The sequence below is a fragment of the Ranitomeya imitator genome, chromosome 3 (genome assembly GCF_032444005.1).
Source record: "Ranitomeya imitator isolate aRanImi1 chromosome 3, aRanImi1.pri, whole genome shotgun sequence".
NCBI classification, from domain to species: domain Eukaryota; kingdom Metazoa; phylum Chordata; class Amphibia; order Anura; family Dendrobatidae; genus Ranitomeya; species Ranitomeya imitator.
Genome location: NC_091284.1, coordinates 448,990,920 through 449,013,074, shown reverse-complemented (window position 1 = coordinate 449,013,074; position 22,155 = coordinate 448,990,920). Strand labels below are relative to the sequence as shown.

At 43.8% G+C, this 22,155-nt stretch overlaps 1 protein-coding gene across 1 annotated transcript in view; it reads left to right on the top strand.

Annotated features, from left to right (window-relative positions):
• Window positions 1-20,239: 20,239 nt before the first annotated feature.
• The window catches only part of TMEM132E (transmembrane protein 132E), a 751,655-nt gene continuing 749,739 nt past the window's right edge, over window positions 20,240-22,155 (top strand). The window contains exons 1-2 of the mRNA XM_069757391.1: window positions 20,240-20,281; window positions 20,743-21,777. Of these exons, the coding sequence (XP_069613492.1) occupies window positions 21,666-21,777 (112 nt within the window). The 5' untranslated portion in view covers window positions 20,240-20,281; window positions 20,743-21,665. The remainder of the gene's footprint in view (window positions 20,282-20,742; window positions 21,778-22,155) is intronic.

Below are 22,155 nucleotides of genomic sequence, written 5' to 3'. Positions count from 1 at the left end.
TGGTTCGCAGAAAGAGACATGGAGGGTTAGTAGAGTGAATGCCTGGTTCATAGTATTGTAAAGGTCTGCCAGGGCAGTAGTCATGGCTGGGTCTCTCCAGCAAGATATACCCTGGCCTCCCATTGCAAAAAATTTACACTTCTCTGATACACTACTTGCCTCTTTATTCCTTGCACCGACAGGGCCTACCCTCCTTTTAGTGGGGTCATCTTTGGCTTCATTTGAATGAACAGAGGCACAGTCCAAGTAGAACTCAACGTGCAAAACTTTCGGATCTTCACAGCACATCCAGATACATTCCATCAACAACAATAGTTTCTATGTCATCTCTCCCTTCTCTTCTCTCCCTGTCACACGGCTCGAGATCGGGTCATACCTCATTGTACATTTTTCATGCGTCCTTGTTGTGTACGCTCACTGCATGTAGGGGTTCTGCATCCATTTTGCTCCGGTACCAAGGGAGTCAACCCATGCTAGCAATCTCTACATCCTGAGTGACCCGCACGTCTGTCCTGCCGCGGTCTGCCGCACTATTCTTCCAGGGAAACTCAATCCTTTGTTCCTTCAATCTCTTCTCTCTGCATCTATCACTCCGCTATGTGTCCCACTGTCTCTGGATGGCTGTGCTTCAGCTTCAACGTTGCGGGGTGCTAGGTGGCTCGGGCATATCGCCCACCTGAGCAGTACGGGCTACCCGCCCTGACTGACTAAACCTCAGGAAGTCCTGCTCTCTTACTGCCCAGCTAGCCCCTTCTATGTTAACTATCTACATGGAGGGTAACACTCAAGAACTCTGTGCCCCATCTAGAGTCCAAACTGTAAACTGCACTGTCCCTATAAAATGCACTGTACAGCAGAAAATACATTAAAACATTACACATGGCTTAAGGAGTTAAGGGGTACTGCATAGTTCTTGTAACCCCTTACAATATGATTGTGGAAAGTGTATCAAAATAACTAGAATATCCTGACTCATAGAGTGAAGATCAAAAGTTGTAGGTACGAAAGAGGCAATAGGGATATTACTACCTGTCTTGTGTGATGGTACTTGCTCAAAGGGTCTCCTAGCACACAGATTTTATGCCTTGCAAGAGTGGATATTAGCTCCAGTGGCAGAGTTTGTGACCCTCTCAATTAATGTTGATTGATCTGTTTAAGAGTGCTGTCTGTGGATAGAGGCAGCTGGGAACTTGGATCATGAAAAGAAAGATGCCGAATCTCTGATAACTTATGAGCAGGAGAGTTGGAAGACAGAAGTCTGAGGTCCAAGATGTCAGGGCTACAGTAGGTTGTGTGAGTAAATTAAACAACAATTATCACATTTTAGAGGGGTCTTCGATTGGCTGCATGGCTTCCTTCCTTTAGACATCACTTGAATAATTTGTTTGAATAGAGGATTAGCTGAGAGATTAACAGGTTCACATCCACTCATACCTACTCAGCCATGAAGTAGCTACACCAGAGCTTCAATTAGATTTCTTCATCTACCCAGATCTACATGAAGCAATCATGGGCCACTATAGCAACTTTCTACTTATGGTTTCTACTGTACAATGGAAAAAGTATACTTTTTAGATTTAATTATATATTTTCAAGCTCAGTGTATCTGAAAAAAAATGTGTGCACAGTATGTATAAAAATGAGAATACAAAAGTTACATTGCCTAAAGATAAGTACTGGTCGCTAAGTTCTGATGATAGGAATGGAGCTCTTTTACACGGACATTTTACAACATTACAGTTATAGGATTCTTCCTTTTTCTTATAGGAAATGGAGTCAGGAAATGTCTCATCAGTCCTAGTTGTTGGTGATATATCCTTGTGTACAGCTGTCTTTATCTAACTCCCACACAAAACACCTCTTACTACAGTGAGACACAGGAAACCATCAGTGACATTGATCTGCCCCTTGCCCTAAGATAATATCAATGAATACTCTTTTTCATATATTCATTGTTTTCTCTACATTAGATATCATTTCATGGAACACAGATACAGATTTATGAACAAATGCAAGATTGTACCAATCAAGAGTTGATTAACAATTAGCATAAATTAGTGTGATAAGAATGTAATAATAGAGTCCCCTTCTGCATCAAATGTATTATTAAAGGGAATGTATGGGACTTTAACATTGATGGCCAATCCTTAGGAAAAGTTATCAATGTCTGATCAATGGGGGTGCAAAATCCGAGACCTCCTCTGATCAGCTGTTCCGGTAGTCGGCGTCGGCCGGAACTGCTCAGTTGCAGAGCTGCACAGCTATGTCGATGGAATAATGGCCACGGCCGGGAACTGCACATCCACACTCTATTGATTTGAATTGGGAGCGCGTGCGCAGGAACCAGCCATGGCCACTATTCAGTTGACAGAGCTGTACAGCACTGCAACTGAGCAGTTTTGGCCCCTGGAGACTAGGGGAATAGTTGATCTGTGATATTGCCAGATGTCGCACCCCATCGACCTGACATTTATTACCAATTCTATTCTGGTCGATGGAGCTGTGTCAGGGCTTGTTTTTTGCGGACAAAGGCAATGTTTTAATTATACCATTTTGAGATAGATGTGACATTACGATCGCTTTCTATAGCATTTTTCACAATATTGCAGAGACTAAAAAAATGCAATTTTGGCATTTTTTATTTTTTCTGTCTACAGTATTTACTGATTGGGTTAATTATTTTCATATTGTGATAGATCAGATGTGGCGATAGCACACATATGTATTTTTTTATTATTGTTAGGGTACTCACTCACTCTAGTGTACCCTAATATTGACCCCTTCACCCCGAACATGTTTTCATCTTCACTACCAGCCCAAAATTTTACAATTCTGACCACTATAAGTTTATGAGGTAATAACTCTGGAATGCTTCAATAGATCCCTCTGTTTCTGAGAAAGTTTTTTCATGACATAGCGTATTTCACGCTTGTGGTAAAATTGATTTGATATGACTTGCTTTTGTTTGGGAAAACAACATAAATTTTACAAAAATTTGGGACATTTAGCAATTTTCAAACGTTGAATTCTTATGCCCATAAATAACAGAGATATGTCACAAAAATAGTTACCAAATAAAATTTCTCACATGTCTACTTTACATCAACACAATTTTTCTAACATCATTCTTTTCGGTTTGGAAGTTATAAGGGTTAAAATTTGACCAGCGATTTCTCATTGTTATAACAAAATTTATAGAACCATTTTTTTTAGAGACCATAACACATTTGAAGTGACTTTGAGAAACCTATATGACAGAAAATACCCAAAAGTGACAGCATTCTAAAAATTGCATGCACAAAACGACATTCAAGAAATGTATTAACCCTTCAAGTGCTTGGCAGGAATTAATGGAATATGGAAGGAAAAAATTAACATTTAACTTTTTTTCACAAAATTTTTTAGACCCAATTTTTTTATTTTCACCAGGGTAACAGGAATAAATGAACCCCTGAAAGTTTTTCAATTTCTCCTGAGCATGCAGATACCGCATATGTGGGGGAAAACCACTGTTTGGGAACACGGCAGGGCTCAGAAAGGAAAGAGCACTTTTTCAACTCAAAATTGGTTGGAATTGAAAGAGGATGCCATGTCACATTTTATAAACCCACTTATTTGCCTAGACAGTGGAAATCCCCCACAAGTGACCCCATTTTAAAAACTAGACCCTCTCAAGGAACTTATCTAGATATGTGATGAGCACTTTAAATCCCCAGGTGCTTGACAGATGTTTATAAATTAGAGCCGTTAAAAATAAAAAAAAATCAATTTTTTTCCACAAAAATTTTTTTTAGCCCCACATTTTTTAATTTGACAAGGGTAACAGGAGAAATTGTATCCCTAAATCTATTGCGCCATTTCTCCTGCCTTCAGAGGCATTCAGTGTTCAATAGGCCTGGAGAGTGCAACTCCAGTGCTAGGTGTCAAAACAAGGAAGTTAAACCTGTATAGGTTTTTTTTTTCTGAGCGAACGTTTTGCTTTGTTTTTCCTTAAGCCTGGAAGGCATTGTTTTATTTTGATAACTCTTCACTGGCTTATGAAGCACTCCTAATAAACCAATGAGAGTCTTAAAGAGACAGTGTTCCGTTGTCTACCTCTGTGTGCAACCGAATGAGCCGATCTACCACAATTGGTGCTAGAAGTGCTGATAATTTCCCCAGGAAGCACATGTAATGGCTGCGGATAAACCACATGTCCAGGGTGAAAGCGGCCATGTGAAACAGCATGGAGGACCTGATCAAGCACCTTGTGAAAGTTCAGCAGGAGACAATTAATCTGCTTATGTATCATATTCAGCAGCACCAGCAGCCTTTCCAACAAAAGCAGCAGCAACAAGACCAGTTACGACAACAGCAGAAGCAGATTGAGTTGCTCACAGAGGCAGTTCATGGGATACCAGCAACCTCTCCCCCAAGTCCAGTTGACGACATCTACATCCGGAAAGCAGTAAGATGAGCAATGTAAAAGATGACTCCATCGGATGGTCTGGAAGCATTTTTTACTGTTTTTGAACTGATACTAGAGCAGGAGAAAGTACTGCCAGACAAGTGGGCAGAGGTGCTGGCCCCCTATCTAACTGGCGAGTCCCAGAAGGCTTATTATGACCTGGCCTTACAAGATGCCCGAAAATGTAATATACCAAACTAAAAATTGAGATACTGGCACGCTCAGGGGTGACTCCGTTTATCTGAGCTCAAAGGGTCCACTACTGGGCATATAACGGTGATAAATCACCTCACTCCAAAATGTTCATTTTGCTGTATCTGGTACGGAAGTGGCTGCAGTCGGAGTCCTCCACCCCAGATGGTAGAGCGAGTCTAATGGACAGATTTATCCACTCCCTTCCCAGAACAGTGCGACCTGGATTACCCAGGGGGATACCCAAATTGCTGATGATCTGGTTGGCCTAGTAGAAAGGTGGTCGAGAGGTCCCTAAGAAAGCAGGGTGGTGTTACATCCCCATACTGGGGTACCCAGTGGGATCACAAATCACAAAACAGTAGTAGTAGAGGCACCACTGGGTGGAGTCCTAAGTCCAAATGGGTCGCTGAGGGGTTGCCAAAGACTGCTGGTAACAACCTGTTCTGCTGGAGATTTCACGGTCTTGGTCATATAGCCAGTTGGTGTCATACGACCAGATGAACTGCATCAAGAGGAGGCGCTGTTCATACTATGCCTAACCTTCCTGCAGTGTGGACTATCAGCCCGGTGATGGTCTGCAGGCTTGTCCCGTAACAATAATAGGGTACTGGTGTTAGGACTCTTGGACTCAGGGACTTTGGTAACCCTCGTAAGGGCCACACTCCCCCCATCAATTGATCCTCGGAAAACATGTGAGTGTCCTCTGTATTCATAGGGACGCCAAGGACTACCTGTTGCTAGAGTATATATAAAAATGAACTGTGGGGTTGAGATCCGTGAGGTCGAGGTGGTTAAGGACCTACTACATCCGGTGATAAAAGGGCGGGACTTTCGCTTGTTTTGGGACTTATGGTGAAAGGCGGAAGTGCCAGGTGACTCAGACAGGAGATGGTTCCACCATGATGGATCCCCATTGCAGTCAGAGGTGGATGAGTTTTCCCTATGTGTCCTGACTGGTGAAACAAGGATGAGATGGTGACCAATGATGCCAAGATTCCTGAACTGGGGGTTTCTGGGGGAAATTTTGGGACAACTGAAATGCAAGATCTTACTTTAAAAGGGGCATTGACAATGTAACTGTGATAAATGGGGTCACTCAAAATCCAGGGGCTGATGCCACGTTTCCATATTTTGCTTTAAATGAGGAACTGCTATATTGGGTCATTAAGCTAAGAGCGGAACTGGTAGAGAAGTTGTTAGTACCAAGTCCATATATGCGTAGGGTACTAGACCTGGCTCAGTCTGATGTCTTGGGTGGGCATCTGGGAGTAGACAAACTCAAGAATGTACTACCCCAGGATGGGTCCTTCAGAGGTTCTACTGGTCTGGATGTCACAGAGAGATTGTTACCAACTGCCAGTCCTGCCCCATCGTCAGCTAACTGCTCCCGTATCCCACTTCCGGAATCCCATAGTGTCATTGTTAATTATAAAGGTCCCATTTGACCGGATTGCCATGGACCTTGTAGGTCCTCTAGATAAGAGCTCACCAACACAAAAAGAGGACTTAGAAATCCTCCAAAAAATTGAAAAAAGTCATAGAGAAAAAAGCAGAGATGTTTACCTGCTGAAGCCTCCAACCAAATGCAGTGGCAGGGTGCAGCGGACCCGTTTAATGATGGCAAACACACAGGTGTAAAAAAATACAGATGAAACAACCACTTTCAATCCAGTGTTGGCTGTTTGGTATTAGCGCACAAAAAGATAAAAGATACTAGTCTGTATGTGACATTATTCACACAGGCAATGCAGAGCATCTGGTTTACAGCCTATTACTAACGCACATACAGGCGGGCTGCCCAGTGCTACAAAATGCATGCGGGCCGCACGGTGGCGCAGTGGTTAGCACAGCAGCCTTGCAGCGCTGGAGTCCTGGGTTCAAGCCCCACTAAGAACAACATCTGCAAAGAGTTTGTATGTTCTCTCCGTGTTTGCGTGGGTTTCCTCCGGGCACCCCGGTTTCCTCCCACATTCCAAAGACATACTGACAGGGAATTTAGATTGTGAGCCCCAATGGGGACAGCAATGATAATGTGTGTAAAGCGCTGCGGAATATGTTAGCGCTATATAAAAATAAAGATTATTATTATTATGCTGTGTGAAAAGAGGCCAACAGTTTACAGAGCCATCTTGGTCTGACTGCACCCTGCAAGATAAAGTGCAAAAAAACCCACACATCAATGTATGTAAGGTATTAGTTTATATTGGGGCCTCAATACGTAAGCTGGCAACCCACATCAAGGGTCCTTACATTTTGCCAGTCCTAACGCTAAACATAGAATAAAAGCTCACTGACACAAAAAGAGGACTTAGAAATCCTCCAAAATATTGAAAAAAGTCACAGAGGAAAAAAGCAGAGATGTTTACCTGCTGAAGCTTCCAACCAAATGCACTGGCAGGGTGCATTTGCCACCAGGGGGCAACAATACATCCTAGTGGTGATGAACTTTGCAACACAGTATCTGGAGTCAATACTACTGAGAAATTCCTCCACCATGAGTATAGCCCGAGAACTAGTCCATATTTTTCCCAAATAAGTCTGCGAAAGGAGATCCTGACAAACCAAGAGACTACTTTTATGTCCAAAGTGATGAGGGAGTTGTGTAATGCTCTCCGGATTACACAACTCTGGAAGTATTGTGAACCATCCAAAGATGAACAGCCTACTGCCGTACCTGTTGTTCTTTATCAGGGAACTCCCACAGGTCTCTACGTTGTTCAAGCTGCAATGTCCATAGCACCCTTGAGGATGTCTAGATATTGTGATGGAGATCTGGGAAGCAGATGTTACAAACCACCAGAGCATCAAAAAGCATGTGGCCCAGATGCAGGACCGGGTCACAAAGGTGTTGCCAATTGTAAAGGAGAGTCTCCTTCATGCACGAGAGGCCCAGGAAAGGGTTTACAATTGGGCAGCGAGACAGAGACAGTTTAGCCCTGGAGACTGGGTGTTGGTGTTGGTCAAAAAGTTTTGTGACGTCCACTACAAGGTCCATCAAACAGGGAGAAGAAAGCTGTATCAGGTGTACCATATTAACCTGCTCAAATCATGGGCAGTGGAAGCTACGTGTCAGGGGGCCAACCTTGAAGCCAGAGACACTGGCATAGGCTCGGAAGCATTAGTGCCGAAAGCTGCTTCAGCGGAATCGGGACCTGTTTTTGGAATTGTTAGGTTGTACACAGGTCATGCAGCATGAAATCCTTACGGAACCACATGTGAGGGTGAACCATAAGCCATATTGAATTTTCATGAGAGATCTCCCTGGTGCTGAGGAGAATGTTGAGCCTGAGCATCATCGAGGATTCAAAGAGCCCCATTGTCCTTGTGTGGATGCCAGAGGGGTGTGGATGCCAGAAACTAAATGGGGTGTCCAAGTTCATTGCATATCCAATGCCCCAGGTCTATGACCTCATTGAGAGGTTACGGTCAGCCAGATATTTCACCAGCCTGGACCTAACGAAAGGGTACTGGCAAATTCTCCTGTCTCCAAGTGCCAAGGAAAAGATGGCCTTCTCTCTGAAGGGTGTTTTCAATACACCATGATGTCGTTCGGTCTGCAGGGAGCCCCAGATACCTTACAGAGAGCCATGAACCAGATCCTAGCCTGTCACAAAAGGTATGCTGCTGCTTATCTGGAAGACATCATGATCTTCAACCCAGATTGGGGAAGTCAACTGCAGAAGGTCCAGGCAGTACTAAATTCATTGAGGAAGGCAGGGTTTATCATAAACCCAAAGGAGTGTGCCATGGGTAAGGAACAGGCAAAATACTTGGGCTATGTCGTCGGAAGGGGCAAAATAAAACCGCTAGTTAATAATGTCGGGGAAATTCCAAATTGGCCACAACTGGTCTCCAAGAAGCAATTTCTGTCGTTTCTGGGAATTGTAGGCTACTATCGGTGATTTATCCCAAATTTCCCCACTGACTGATCTTCTTATGGGCTCAAAGACATCGATGGCCAAGTAGGTCTCTGAAGCAGAGAGGATTTTCCAGGAGTTGAAGCTCACCCTATGCAAACAGCCAGTCTTAGTCGCACGTGGCTTCACAAAGGAGTTTGTGGTCCAAAAGAACACCTCCGGGGTCGGCTTGGTATCTGTGTTGTTCCAGATTGAAGATGGGGATGAATATTCAGTCTTATACCTGAGTAGGAAACTCTCCTCCTGTGAAAAGAACTATGCCATTGTAGAAAAAGTTTTCTTGGCCATCAAATGGGCAATTGACGCACTGCGGTACTACCTGCTAGGCAAGAATTTCTGGTTAGTGTCACACCATGCGCTTCTGCAATGGATGAGGGAAAGAAATGGGAAGAATGTCCTGGTGGCTAGGTGGTTTCTGGCGCTCCAGGACTTCATCTTCCACATCAAGCATAGGCCAGGGAAGCTACATGGTAATGCAGATGACACAAAAGAGAATAGTAAAACCAAAAACACTCAGTTTGAAAAAATGTTGCAGTAATCCGCAAGTGCTAGTAAAAGATGTAAAAAAACAGGGTATTTGGTTGATAAGTTTTTTGCAAAAAATGTATACTAAGCTGCTCTACCAATCTTCACGGTATACCCTTATCAGAGCAGTCCTAACTAATGTATGCAATCCCTATCTGATGTATTTAAAAACCTGATCATCTGTATATAACCTGTGTGAACAGGGTTCAGAGAGGAAAAATCCATGTGTGCATACAGGGTAGAACAGCTTTTGTGCAGATAGCCCAAGAGGAGTGGTGGAACTTCCCAGTCTTGTAGGCACAAGAGAACAATTATGGAAACAGGAACACATGGGCTACTTGCACAGTGAACAAGTCTGTATGATCATGTTCACACACCACCAAGAAACCTGAAGACACAAAAGAGAATAGTAAAACCAAAAACACTCAGTTTGAAAAAATGTTGCAGTAATCCGCAAGTGCTAGTAAAAGATGTAAAAAACAGGGTATTTGGTTGATACGTTTTTGCAAAAAATGTATACTAAGCTGCTCTACCAATCTTCACGGTATACCCTTATCAGAGCAGTGCTTTTACTAGCACTTGCGGATTACTGCAACATTTTTTCAAACTGAGTGTTTTTGGTTTTACTATTCTCTTTTGTGAACATGATCATACAGACTTGTTCACTGTGCAAGTAGCCCATGTGTTCCTGTTTCCATTATGGTAATGCAGATGCCCTATCCAGACTTCCCTGCTTAGTGAGTGAAGGTGCTAAAACTCCGGCTTTGGGCAGTGGGGGAGATTTGTGACAAAGTCACTGGCAAAGTGCTGGAGGGGAGATGTGTTTCAATCAGGCTATTAGGTTCGGTAATTTGAAATCTAGAATTTTTCTCAGCACACTATTTGCTGAGAGGGATAATCGGCCATTTTAAGTGCTAGGTTTTTGTGGAGCCATAGAGTGGGTGGGAGGTTGTCCACCTTATATCACTCCAGGGTTTGGTCTGGCGTTTAAATCGTGGGCCTCCAGAGGCATTCAATGGTTGGTAAGCATGGAGTGTGGAACTTCAGTGCTAGGTGTCCTAACAAGGAAGCTGAACCTGTATATGCTATTTTTTTCTATATGTTTTGATTTTGTTTTTCCTTAAGCCAGGAAGGCCTTGTTTTATTTTGATAACATTTCACTGGCTTACGAATGCTGTCGATAAGCCCCTAATGCTGGTGGGCTTAGCTCACCTTTGGATTTTGGGGGTGACAGGTTCCCTTTAATAGATAGGGAGGCAATCGTATTACAGATTTTAAAGGATAAATCTTGTGGATATTTGTACGCTGTCCTTTAGGGTCTCAATCATGAATTTGTATTTTGAGGAGTATTAACATAACTAATCATATATCTGTGTCATTTCCATTATAGACAGGTTGAACAATTATTGGTAATATATATTCTTATATCTAATATATAAAGCTGAATGTGTGTGTGTGTGTATGTATGTATGTCCAGGATTGGCATCTGCACCGTCGCAGCTACAGCCACAAAATTTTGCACAGTCACACGTCTGGACCCTGAGAGCGTCATAGGCTATGTTGTGAGGTGAAATTTTAACCCCGTGCTTTCCAATTCACCAAACAAATTTGCCCCTATCTACATAATGGGGAAAAAGTGAAAGGAAAAGTGTTGGAGGCAAATTGACAGCTGCCAGATGTGAACATGGGGGACTTAAAGAGTGAGAGTGATGGCGCCAAAGAGTATATACCGTACAGTTGCTAAGGTGGGGCCCTGACATGGGATACTCACCACACACGGGGATAGGAAAACATACACAAAATGCGCCACACACTACCACGTGCTTGAACACGTATACCACCCTCAGCACACATTTCACCACACATATACAGCGCCCCAGAGTCCTGGTTCGTTGCAGTAATGTTATTCTTCCACCAGGGGGAGTGATGTTACGTCTGAGGGCAATGAAAGATCTTCTGTCCAGGTATCACAGCCACACACACACTTCACACTCCAGTCCACCAGGGGGAGCTAAGGGTTCTATTTATTAGGCCACTCCTCACACAGGGTAAAACTGGTGGGTTGGTTAGGAAGTAAGTTAGTCAGTCAGTATCAGATCGAGAAGTCTGAGTAGAGTTCCTGGCTGGGGACCGATGAGGAAAGGTCTCTGATCGAGCTGGCTAGGGTGACCTCTGGTCAGATCCAGACTGAAGTCTGAGGAGGGAGAAGGACACGGAACTGTGCCTGCAACCCATGCGGCAGCATCCTAAGAAAGGACAAGAAAGGAATTGTGCTGTAGTGAGTGAGAAAAGAAGTCATAGCAACAGGAGTGAAACATCAGTGGGAGACCAGCTAGAAGCAGGCTGCCTCCATCTGAAGCGCAGAACCGGTGGCCAGAATACCGAGGGAGTAAAGAGCTCTATGCCGTTACTTCAGAGACTGGCAGGACAGTTAATTCCAAGTTGGCTGTCCGACCTTTATACCTAAGAAGACACAGTGGCAACTTGTGGGGGTTGGGGCGTCTCTAGGGTCCCTATAAACAAGCCTCAGGCCATCAGTCATATGGGTTTTGTCCTATCCGTACCATCTGGGGGACAGAGAGGAGTAATAACAGTGAGGACCTTATGGTAGCTTATGCAAGTAGGGACCTACTATTTTACTGTGCATTAGGGGAAGGCTATTGAATTCCTCCTGGATAAGGGGACTCTGGATTTGCCTTCAGATCGGCCGGACTCTGCCTACCCTGTGGTCCCTACCCTGGACTGTGGATGCTGAAGCCTTCAGTAAAAGGTAAAGAGACTGCACCCCTGTGTCCTTCACTGCACCTTGCACCATCCACCATCTACACTCTGGGAAGCCCTGGGGACATACTTCACCTGTGGGAGGTATACCATCTAGCTGCCATAACATCACCCCAGTGGACCCCTAAGCAGCGTCAGTCACCCTGACCAAATACCACAAGTGGTGTCACAAATATTATCCCTTTAAAGACCTTCCCCCCATTTCATCAACGGACCTCTCGAGGGCCATGGACCGGGTCAGCCGCCGTGACATTCCCATCGACTACAGAAGGGCCCAGTACCGAGTATCCCCTATCCCTTGGGGGCGATCCACATACACCAACCTCGCCACATAAAAGCTGAAACACAAAAGTTGCCACTCAAAACTCGCCACGTGCAAAACTCGCCACATGAAAAACTAGGCTCACGCAAAACTCACCACACTATACTATATACAGGAGGAGATGACACACAGGTATATATTATATACAGTAGAGATGACACACAGGTACTGTATATACTATATACAGGAGGAGATGACACACAGATATATACCTGTGTGTCATCTCCTCCTGTATATAGTATATATCTGTGTGTCATCTCCTCCTGTATATAGTATATACTTGTGTGTCATCTCCTCTGTATATAGTATATACTATATACAGGGGAGATGACACACACATATATACTATATACAGGGGAGATGACACACAGGTATATACTATATACAGGAGGAGATAACACACAGGTACATACTATATACAGGGGAGATGACACACGTATATACTATATACAGGAGGAGATGACACACAGGTATATACTATATGCAGGAGGAGATGACACACAGGTATATACTATATACAGGAGGAGATGACATACAGGTACATAATATATACAGGAAGAGATGACACACAGGTATATACTATATACAGGAGGAGATGACTTACAGGTATATACAATATACAGGAGGAGATGACACACATATATACTATATACAAGAGGAGATGACATACAGGTATATACTATATAAAAGAGGAGATGACACATAGGTATATAGAGGAGGATATGACATACAGCAGGTATATACTATACACAGGGGAGATGAAATACAGGTATATATTATATACAGGAGATGACATACAGGTGTATACTATATATAGGAGGAGATGACATACAGGTATATACTGTGGGGAAAATGAGGGGTGTGAGGTGAAAATGAGGGGTGTGAGGTGAAAATGAAAAGGTGTGAGTGCAAAATGAGAGTGAGGGAAAATAGTGGCGTGATCGGAAAATGACAGATGTGAGGTCGAAATGACAAGTGTTAGGGGGGAATGAGAGGAGTGAGGAGGAAAATAAGAGGAGTGAGGGGGAAAATGAGAGGTGTAAGGGAGAAAATGAGAGATGTGAGGGGGAAAATGAGAGGCGTGATGGGAAAATAAGAGAAGTGAGGTGCTATAATTAACCACAGATATTTACTATGCCCAGGCAACGCCGGGCTCTTCAGCTAGTACAGTATATTATCACAAATACTGTCCCACTATTTCCTGGTATCCCCTAGTTTCCCCTAAGTTTCATTTTTAAGTCCCTTTTACATTTTATTTATAGGTCCTTGGAGTATAGTATAAAAATGTATTCAACACTATGGTTTTTGTCCAATGGATTCCTCTGGCTGATGGATTTCATCACAGACTGTTGTAGCTCACTGGAAAATGCTACACTTTTTTATGTTTAAAATATAACTTTTTATTCACACCAATAAAATGTCAAATATACACATAATATGAAAACAAACACCATCACCAAAAAATGAGAAATGTAGATTCCACATGGCGGTGCCTGCTCCTGGAAAATACTGAGCCTTCCTACCTACCAGCAGAGGTTGGCACCCTATACACCAGCGCAATGGCGCCCCTGCTCGTCGACAGCTCAACCCTAGCCCTATTAGCCCCTAATGAAGGCAGGGGAGTGAAGAAATACTAAATAGGTAGAGTTTGAAGGTTATGTGCAAGATATACTAATATATGAAAATCAATTACTATAGTCTAAATAGAATGACCACTAGTCTATGTGTCATAACATACAGAGACACAGTACAGGAACAATATCTATAGATGTTTCCAACCTGTCCCTATGCTCTGATTACCTGCCTGACTGCGGGTGTTGGCACCCTACGATGATGAGATTGCCACCCTCGCTTGTCGGCGGCTGTCCCTACTGTCCCTCTCTATTGAGTTGAAAGATAACAAACGGAGAGCTAAAATGCTTAGTGCTTTAACAGATCAAAGGTGTTGTCAATATCCTTATAGTGGCTCAGTTCAACAAAGCAAGCGCATATATAGTGACTCCAAATGTTGAGATAAACAGTCTGGTGGTTACAAAGAAGGGCAGATGAAAAGATGAATGCATATGTACCAAGTATGATAATTAATTACAACACTTAATGTATTGTAATCTACAAAAGAGCATATGACACATTTATAGGAAAGATCTGGCTACTCAGCCTTAGCATTAATCGTCACACTCCTGGCCTTGTATACAAAAGATGGAGTAAATGCTTAGTGTGTCCTACAAATGACAAGGATCAGCTAGTTTAATTGTGCCACAAGAAAATGGGAATATAGATAAGGGTCCTATAAGGTAGACCGTATGGCCTCTTGATGTCTACAAATGAACAGATGTAATATATCAAATACCCCAGAGGTCTGGGTTCACAATAGGTCCTATAGTAGTACTATTATGCAATGAGGGTGCCAATGCCAGCCCTGTGCATGCTAAGCATCTCAAATATAACAGACGATAGAAAGGAGCCATCAGCCCCTATATTATAGCTTTGCGATACAAATATACATAGCCATGTAGAATGTTTTCTCTCACAATGATCATAAATGAATGCCCTTTAATTATATCAAATAGACAGTTAGTATTGCAGCGCCCCAGAGACCTGGTCGTTGCAGTATGGCCCCAAGGCGAGTAGCGGTACGTCCGATGGCACTAAAGAGTTCTCCTGACCAGGTATCACCAGAACACATTACACTTCACACTCCGGCCATTAGGGGGAGAAAAAGGCTTCATTTATTGGGCCACTCCTCACACTGGTAAAACTAGGGGCTGGGGAGGAAGTTAGTCAGAAGCTGACTGGGTTGGAACCAGGCAACATCCCGTGGCAGGGGGTGTTGCGGGGAGAAGACACAGGGGGGTCCCTGTCAGGCGTGGGAACCTGGCAAATGCCTAGCGACAGAACAGAACGTTACGGAACCGCGCCTGCACACCTTGCGGCGGTATCCTAAGGAAGAGACAAGAGGGTAAGAATATTGTGGAACAGTGTAAACGAGATCAGCACAAAGGAGAGCCAGTAAGAGTCGTGCCGAGAGAGGAAGGCAACATCTTACTGAGGCGTGCAGTCGGTGGCCGGATCACCATAGGAGTAACTGACTTCACGCATTACTTCAAATTCCGCTGGACAGTCAATTATAGGTTGGCTGTCTACCTTCTACACCTACGAAGACATAGGGGGCAACATTGGGAGAGGGGCGTCTCTAGGGTCCCGGAAGACCTCCAAGCCTTCCCGTCAAACGGGTGGCATCCTAGCCATAACATATCTGGGGGACGTTAGAAACTAGCAACATCTGGAACCAAAGAAAGAGAGAGAGAGAAAGCTGTAGAGAACGAACGAAAGAGAACAGCAGTTGTGAGGACTATTCCGAATGCTCAGCAGGGTAGGACTACAACACACAGGCGCTATTGATAGGCAATGATTTCCATCTGCGAGGGAAACTCTGGATGTGCCCATCGGACCAGCCGGTCTCTGATAGCCCGGTTGAACGTGCTCTGGACTGAGTGTACTGAAGCCTTCAGTAAAAGGTAAAGAGACTGCAACCCTGTGTCCTCGTTATTGCCTGCACCTCACACCATCACCATCCACCCTACTGGGAAGCCCTGGGGACATACTTCACCTGTGGGAAGGTATACCATCCAGCTGCCATTCCATCACCCCAGCGGACCCTACAGCAGCGTCGGTAACCCTGACCGAACACCACAGGTGGCGTCACGAACTCCTGACAGACTATACCACCACCTTTATTGGATGCCCCTTAGCAGGGTCGCGGACTGGGTCTAGCCACCGTGACAGCCTCAGAACCGAACCAGAGAGGCCCAGTACCGAAACGTCGTGGCCCTGTGTCTGGGGGCGCTCCAGTACCAACCAATATAAATAGCCCATATCCTGTCCATATGGTGTAAATAACAAATTGACACTTGATGCAAGCCAGTAAATGTAAACCATGATATCATACGAAATTGGCACATAGGCAAAGCCTTGGAAACAACATTCCATAACCACCTGGTGTTATAAAACTCTAAATCAGACCCAATACTCAAACTCAACATGTTTCCCCACTTCCGAGGTTTATCAGTAGTATGCTGTTCATCAAGGAGTACACAACTAATAGTTGTCAATGTTCTGAGATGGCTCGATGGCAAGACTGTAAGGGACATCTAGGGTTAGTTCCCGCTGTCTCACTTTAGCTCTCCCTTGTTATTTTCCAACTCAATAGAGAGGGACAGTAGGGACAGCCGCCAATGAGCGGGGTGCCAATCTCGTCATCATAGAGTTCCAACCCCGCAGTCAGCTAGGCCATCAGAGTACAGGGACAGGTCGGAAACATCTATAGATATTGTCCCAGTATTGTGTCTCTGTATGTTATGACACACAGAATGACCACTAGTCTATTTAGACTATAGTAATTGATTTTCATATATTCAGTCTATCCTGTACATATCCTTCAAACTCTACCTATTTCGTATTTCTTCTCTCCCCTGCCTCGATTAGGGGCTAATAGGGCTAGCAGGGTGAGCCGTCGATGAGAGGTGGCACCATTGCGCAGGTGTTTAGGCTGCCAACCTCCACTGGTAGGTAGGGAAGCTCAGTATTTTCTAGGAGCAGGCACCTCTCTGTGGTATCTACATTTCTCATTTTTTTTGTGATGGTGTTTGCTTTCACGTTATGTGTATATTTGACATTTTATTGATGTGAATTAAAAGTTATAATTTAACCTTAAAAAAGTGTAGAGTTTTACGGTGAGCTAGTTTATTTCCACTCTTACAATTTATCCTATTTGATACTGTGAATACAGGCTGCTGTACCATTAAATGCATATGTCCTGGTGAATTCATTCAATAAAAAGAAAAGTGTATGTACATATTCAATTAAGTAAAAACATATACATTTTTTTACTGTGGAATTTAAAGCTGACATAAGCACAGTCCCAACTGTTCGGAAGAGTCCACAACAATGATACTCCTGCAAGAAGCAAGGGGAAAATGCCTCGGGGTATTGTGACCTGGCATATCCCCATCAGTGGTAACTTAATTACCAAGAGTTACCTATACCTATATAATAATTAATTTATGCATATACCACATCGGGCACTATTTTTCTATTCATGGCAGAATAATTTTGTTTACAATAGGAGAACATTTTCAACACTTTGCACTGGCCCTTTTACTAACCTTCCTTCCTATAAATTTACGTTATGCTATTTGTTAGGCCAAAAGCACAAGCCCCTATCACAGATATTCGTGCTGGTGACCTGGCCTCCCACTTTATAGAGAAAATAGACAATATCCGTCAGGAAATCCGCTCCCAACAACTAAGTTCAGTGACTCCCATCCCTCCCCTCATTGCCCCTGGCTCACTCTCCACATTCGATCCCATCACAGAAGAAGAAGTCTCCAAGCTCCTCTCCTCTTCTCGTCCGACTACATGCACTACCGACCCCATTCCCTCACATCTCCTCCAGTCTCTCTCTCCAGTTGTCACAAGTCACCTAACTACAATCTTTAATCTCTCCCTCTCCTCTGGCATTTTCCCCTCCTCCTTCAAACACTCTATCATTACTCCATTACTAAAGAAACCCACCCTCGACCCATCCTGCACAAACAACTACAGACCGGTCTCCAATCTCCCCTTCATCTCTAAACTCTTGGAGCGCCTAATATACACCCGCCTTACCCGTTACCTCTCCACTCACTCCCTCCTAGACCCTTCACAGTCCGGTTTCCGCCCCCTACATTCGACAGAAACTGCACTCATCAAAGTGACCAATGACCTTCTTACAGCAAAACGTAATGGTGACCACTATCTGCTCATTCTTCTCGATCTCTCTGCAGCTTTCGACACTGTTGACCACCCTCTCCTTCTCTCTAGGCTCCAGTCACTAGGCGTTAAGGACACTGCTCTCTCCTGGTTCTCCTCCTACCTTTCTGACTGCTCCTTCAGTGTTCTGTTCTCTGGCTCCACTTCATCTCCTCTTCCTCTCACTGTTGGGGTACCTCAGGGCTCAGTCCTTGGCCCCCTTCTCTTCTCTCTCTACACGGCCCCAATTGGACAGACCATCAGCAGATTTGGCTTTCAGTACCATCTTTATGCCGATGACACACAACTATATACGTCAACCCCTGACCCTACCCCCGCTGTAGTACAGAACGCCACTGACTGTCTGTCCGCAGTCTCCAACATCATGTCCGCTCTCTATCTGAAACTCAACCTCTCCAAAACTGAACTTCTTCTGCTCCCACCATCTACTAACCTCCCTAAATCTGACATTTCCCTCTCCGTGGGTGGCACCATAATAACACCCCGGCAGCAGGCGCGCTGTCTGGGTGTTATGTTTGACTCCGATCTCTCCTTCACCTCCCATATACAATCTCTTGCCCGCTCGTGCCGCTTACACCTAAAGAACATCTCCAGAATCCGCCCTTTTCTCACCATGGAGACAGCTAAAACCCTCACTGTTGCCCTGATCCACTCCCGCCTGGACTACTGTAACGCTTTATTAATTGGCCTCCCCCTCACTCGACTTTCCCCTCTCCAGTCCATCCTTAATGCAGCAGCCAGGGTCGTCCATCTGGCTAATCGTTACTCGGACGCGTCCGCTCTTCGCCAGTCGTTACACTGGCTACCCATTCATTACAGGATACAATTCAAAGTACTTGTTCTCACCCACAAAGCTCTCCACAGTGCGGCACCCCCTTACATCTCCTCCCTCATTTCTGTCTATCAGCCTAACAGACCACTGCGCTCTGCAAATGACTTTCGATTAACCTCTGCACTAATCTGTACCTCCCACTCCCGACTCCAAGACTTCTCCCGTGCTGCGCCAATCCTCTGGAATGCTCTACCCCAAGATATTAGGACCATCCATAATTTGCATAGTTTTAGGCGCTCGCTCAAAACACATTTGTTCAGAGCGGCCTATCACATTCACTAATCAAAGTTATGTTATGTTTGCGTGTGTGTAGCCCATTCACTATCTGCATCTATCCCCCACCCCCTGAAGATGGCTGGACCATGATTGTAAATACATCATTGTAAATACACACCTGTACTTTGTATCTCCCCCACCTCATTGTAGATTGTAAGCTCTCACGAGCAGGGTCGGCTTATTTTGCTTTAATTATTGTATTGTTAACATTGTTACTTATGACTTTTGTGTTTGAAACTGTTAAACTGTAAAGCGCTGCGGAGTATGTTGGCGCTATATAAATAAAGATTATTATTATTATTATTATTTGTTCCCGACTACTCTTGTTTCGTATCCAGGTATCCAGCGTGTCCCTATCAGTGATGCACTTTCTGTTTTATTTTATCTTTTTTAAAAACAGTTATTCAATAAAGGTGACTCAGTGGTTAGCGCTGGTGCCTTGCAGCTTTGGGGTCCTGGGTTCAAATCTCAACAAGAGCAACATCTGCGAGGATTTTGTATGTTCTCCCCGTGTTTGCGTGGGCTTCCTCCGACACTCCAAAGAAACACTGATAGGGAATCTAGACTGTGAGCCCGAATGGGGACAGTGCCGATAATGTCTGTAAAGCGCTGTGCAATATGATTAACACATTATAACAAAAGTTGCATCTATTTTTCATCACTTGGAAGTTTGCTTCTTTCTTTGAGATTTGACGTACATCTCACGAAGATGTTCAATATTATCTTAACGAGCTCTGATTTAAAGGAGAGTGATATGTTATCAGGACATGTTGAGAGTTGTAGATTAATAACACTTGGTGAGCTGCAGGTTACTGATCCCTGCAATATACAGATGCTATTAGATGTGACAACTTCTCTCTAAGAGAATAAAATGTAAAAAAAAAATAAAATAAAAAATACAAATCAGCGTTAAACATTTTTACATTCCAATCTTTCATTTAAACAGCAATATTGATAGACGAATAATAAAACATGACACATTTCCATGAGGTCTGTGCATGCCCAGTACTGAGACCAGAGCTTCTACTCCAGTATATTTAGCAGTGCACAGATAAGCTGCTATATACGGTAGCTGACTCAGCCAATCAGACAAGCTCTAGGGGTATATAAGAAAGCTGTTCCTCCAGTCAGTCGTAGCACATCACACTCAGCACATCACACTGTCTGCAACTTTGGTAAGGAATGTCCTTTCTGACTGTGTATTCTTCTCCTAATACAAAGGGTTACGTACGTTATTCATGAGCTACATTAAGACTCCAGAACCAAATCTTATCCCTGTTTTCCACCCATTATTCATTTAACCTCTATACTTTTTACCCAGACTCAGCTAGCATGGATTTAACCATGTGTTTCGAGGAGTACATACCCTGCACACGCACTGTCTCCATTAATAATATGCATTTAACCCTTGTTGTTCTCTTTTCAATGTTTTCTAAGACTTGCTTTACCATGAGATATTATTCTGCAGTATCATAAATTACACTGCTCACGTGTTCTTTAGACTATTCCTCCATATATTTAGGATTTGGATCACATTGCTCATGCTCGTGTATCAATATTTAAATTAATATATATTTTCTTTCTATTTACTTGACATATATGTATTGTAACCACATCTTTTTATTTTCTTCCTAAGGCCATTACCAAGGATTTGGACAGAACCGAAGTGTTGGTCGTGGCAATTCTACCTTAATTCTAAAATGCTGCTGAAACATTCAAAGAAGTAGCATGATATTTGGAGTGCTGTGATTTCCGTACCTAATCTACAAGTGACTCCAATCCAGTGAGTGTCACTGCAGTCATGACATCAGCAAGTGCGGAGTAGGATGGCATCCCAAGTCTGAGGGATATTACAGGAGCCAGTGGCAGAAGGTTATTGGTGGAGTACTCACACAAACTTGGCCACTTCAGGACCAGCAAGTGGAGCTCTGTTACATGGTGATGGGAGTCTTGCCTGGATGGCGTCACTGGGATTATACTTCTTTCTTTTGAACACTACCTTTTTCCCTGGCCACCAAGTTTGTAGTCAGTGGGAGTAAAAGTTTGGTGGATCTTTGAAGGTTCCTGATTCAGTCTTTTAAAGGAATATATGCATTCTTCTTGTACAAATTTCATCTCCCTTCGCTCCTCACAGTCAGATCTTTCATAAACAATATTGACAGAGGCACAGAGTGGCTTAACGTGGTTTTGGATGATACACCTAAATTAGCAAGCACCACCAGTACCTCGGCTTCTTGTGCATTTATGTGGAGAAAAAAAAGCAGTCACGCCCCTGAGGAGCATGTAGGGGAGTGGTGTGATTGCACAAAGTGAGCTATGCATTGATAAGGTAGGATCCTTCTCATTTTTGCTAAAGGAAAAACCACGACTTATGCTGTGCACTAAATTAGAGGCAATGCCATGTGAAGCTGGTGGCTGCTGATGTCTCTTAATGAACAATGAGCAGATAAAATTAGCAAATCTAAAGAGAAGCAAGCAGCTAGCTACAACAAGAGAGCTTGCCAGTGGAGCTGGACACTGCTTTTGTGGCTCCCTAGACCAAGGTGCCAGATCCTCACTATGACTGCCAGGAGAAGATGCCCAGGGCTGTTGTGGAGCTTCGCACACTACCAGAGCCACTATAACAACTGTTTCATCTACTGCTGCCTTCTGATTCTCATCACTGCCAAGGGTGAGTGACATCTAGCAGTACCAGTATTTACAAGCATATGCATGGCATGGAACTGTAAGCAAAGGGTAGGAAAATCAGATGTTTCTAGAAGATAGAATATTGTAGACATCTTCAATGTCAATGCAGAAAGTTCTTCAATTATTATTGCACATGTTGCCTGTGCTTGCCTTGCTGCCCTGGTTATGTACAAGTTCAATGACCATATGGTAAAATCTATTACATGGTACATTTCGAATAGGAATGTGTTTCCTGCATCCCCTGGCACTGGGTATTTGCTGTCACACTAAACTGTCTTGATGCTGGTTTGATGCTGGTTGTGGTCAATGTTTTAGAGAAGCTGATGGTCTTCAGTGTTGTGTGCTAGGACATGATAGGCTA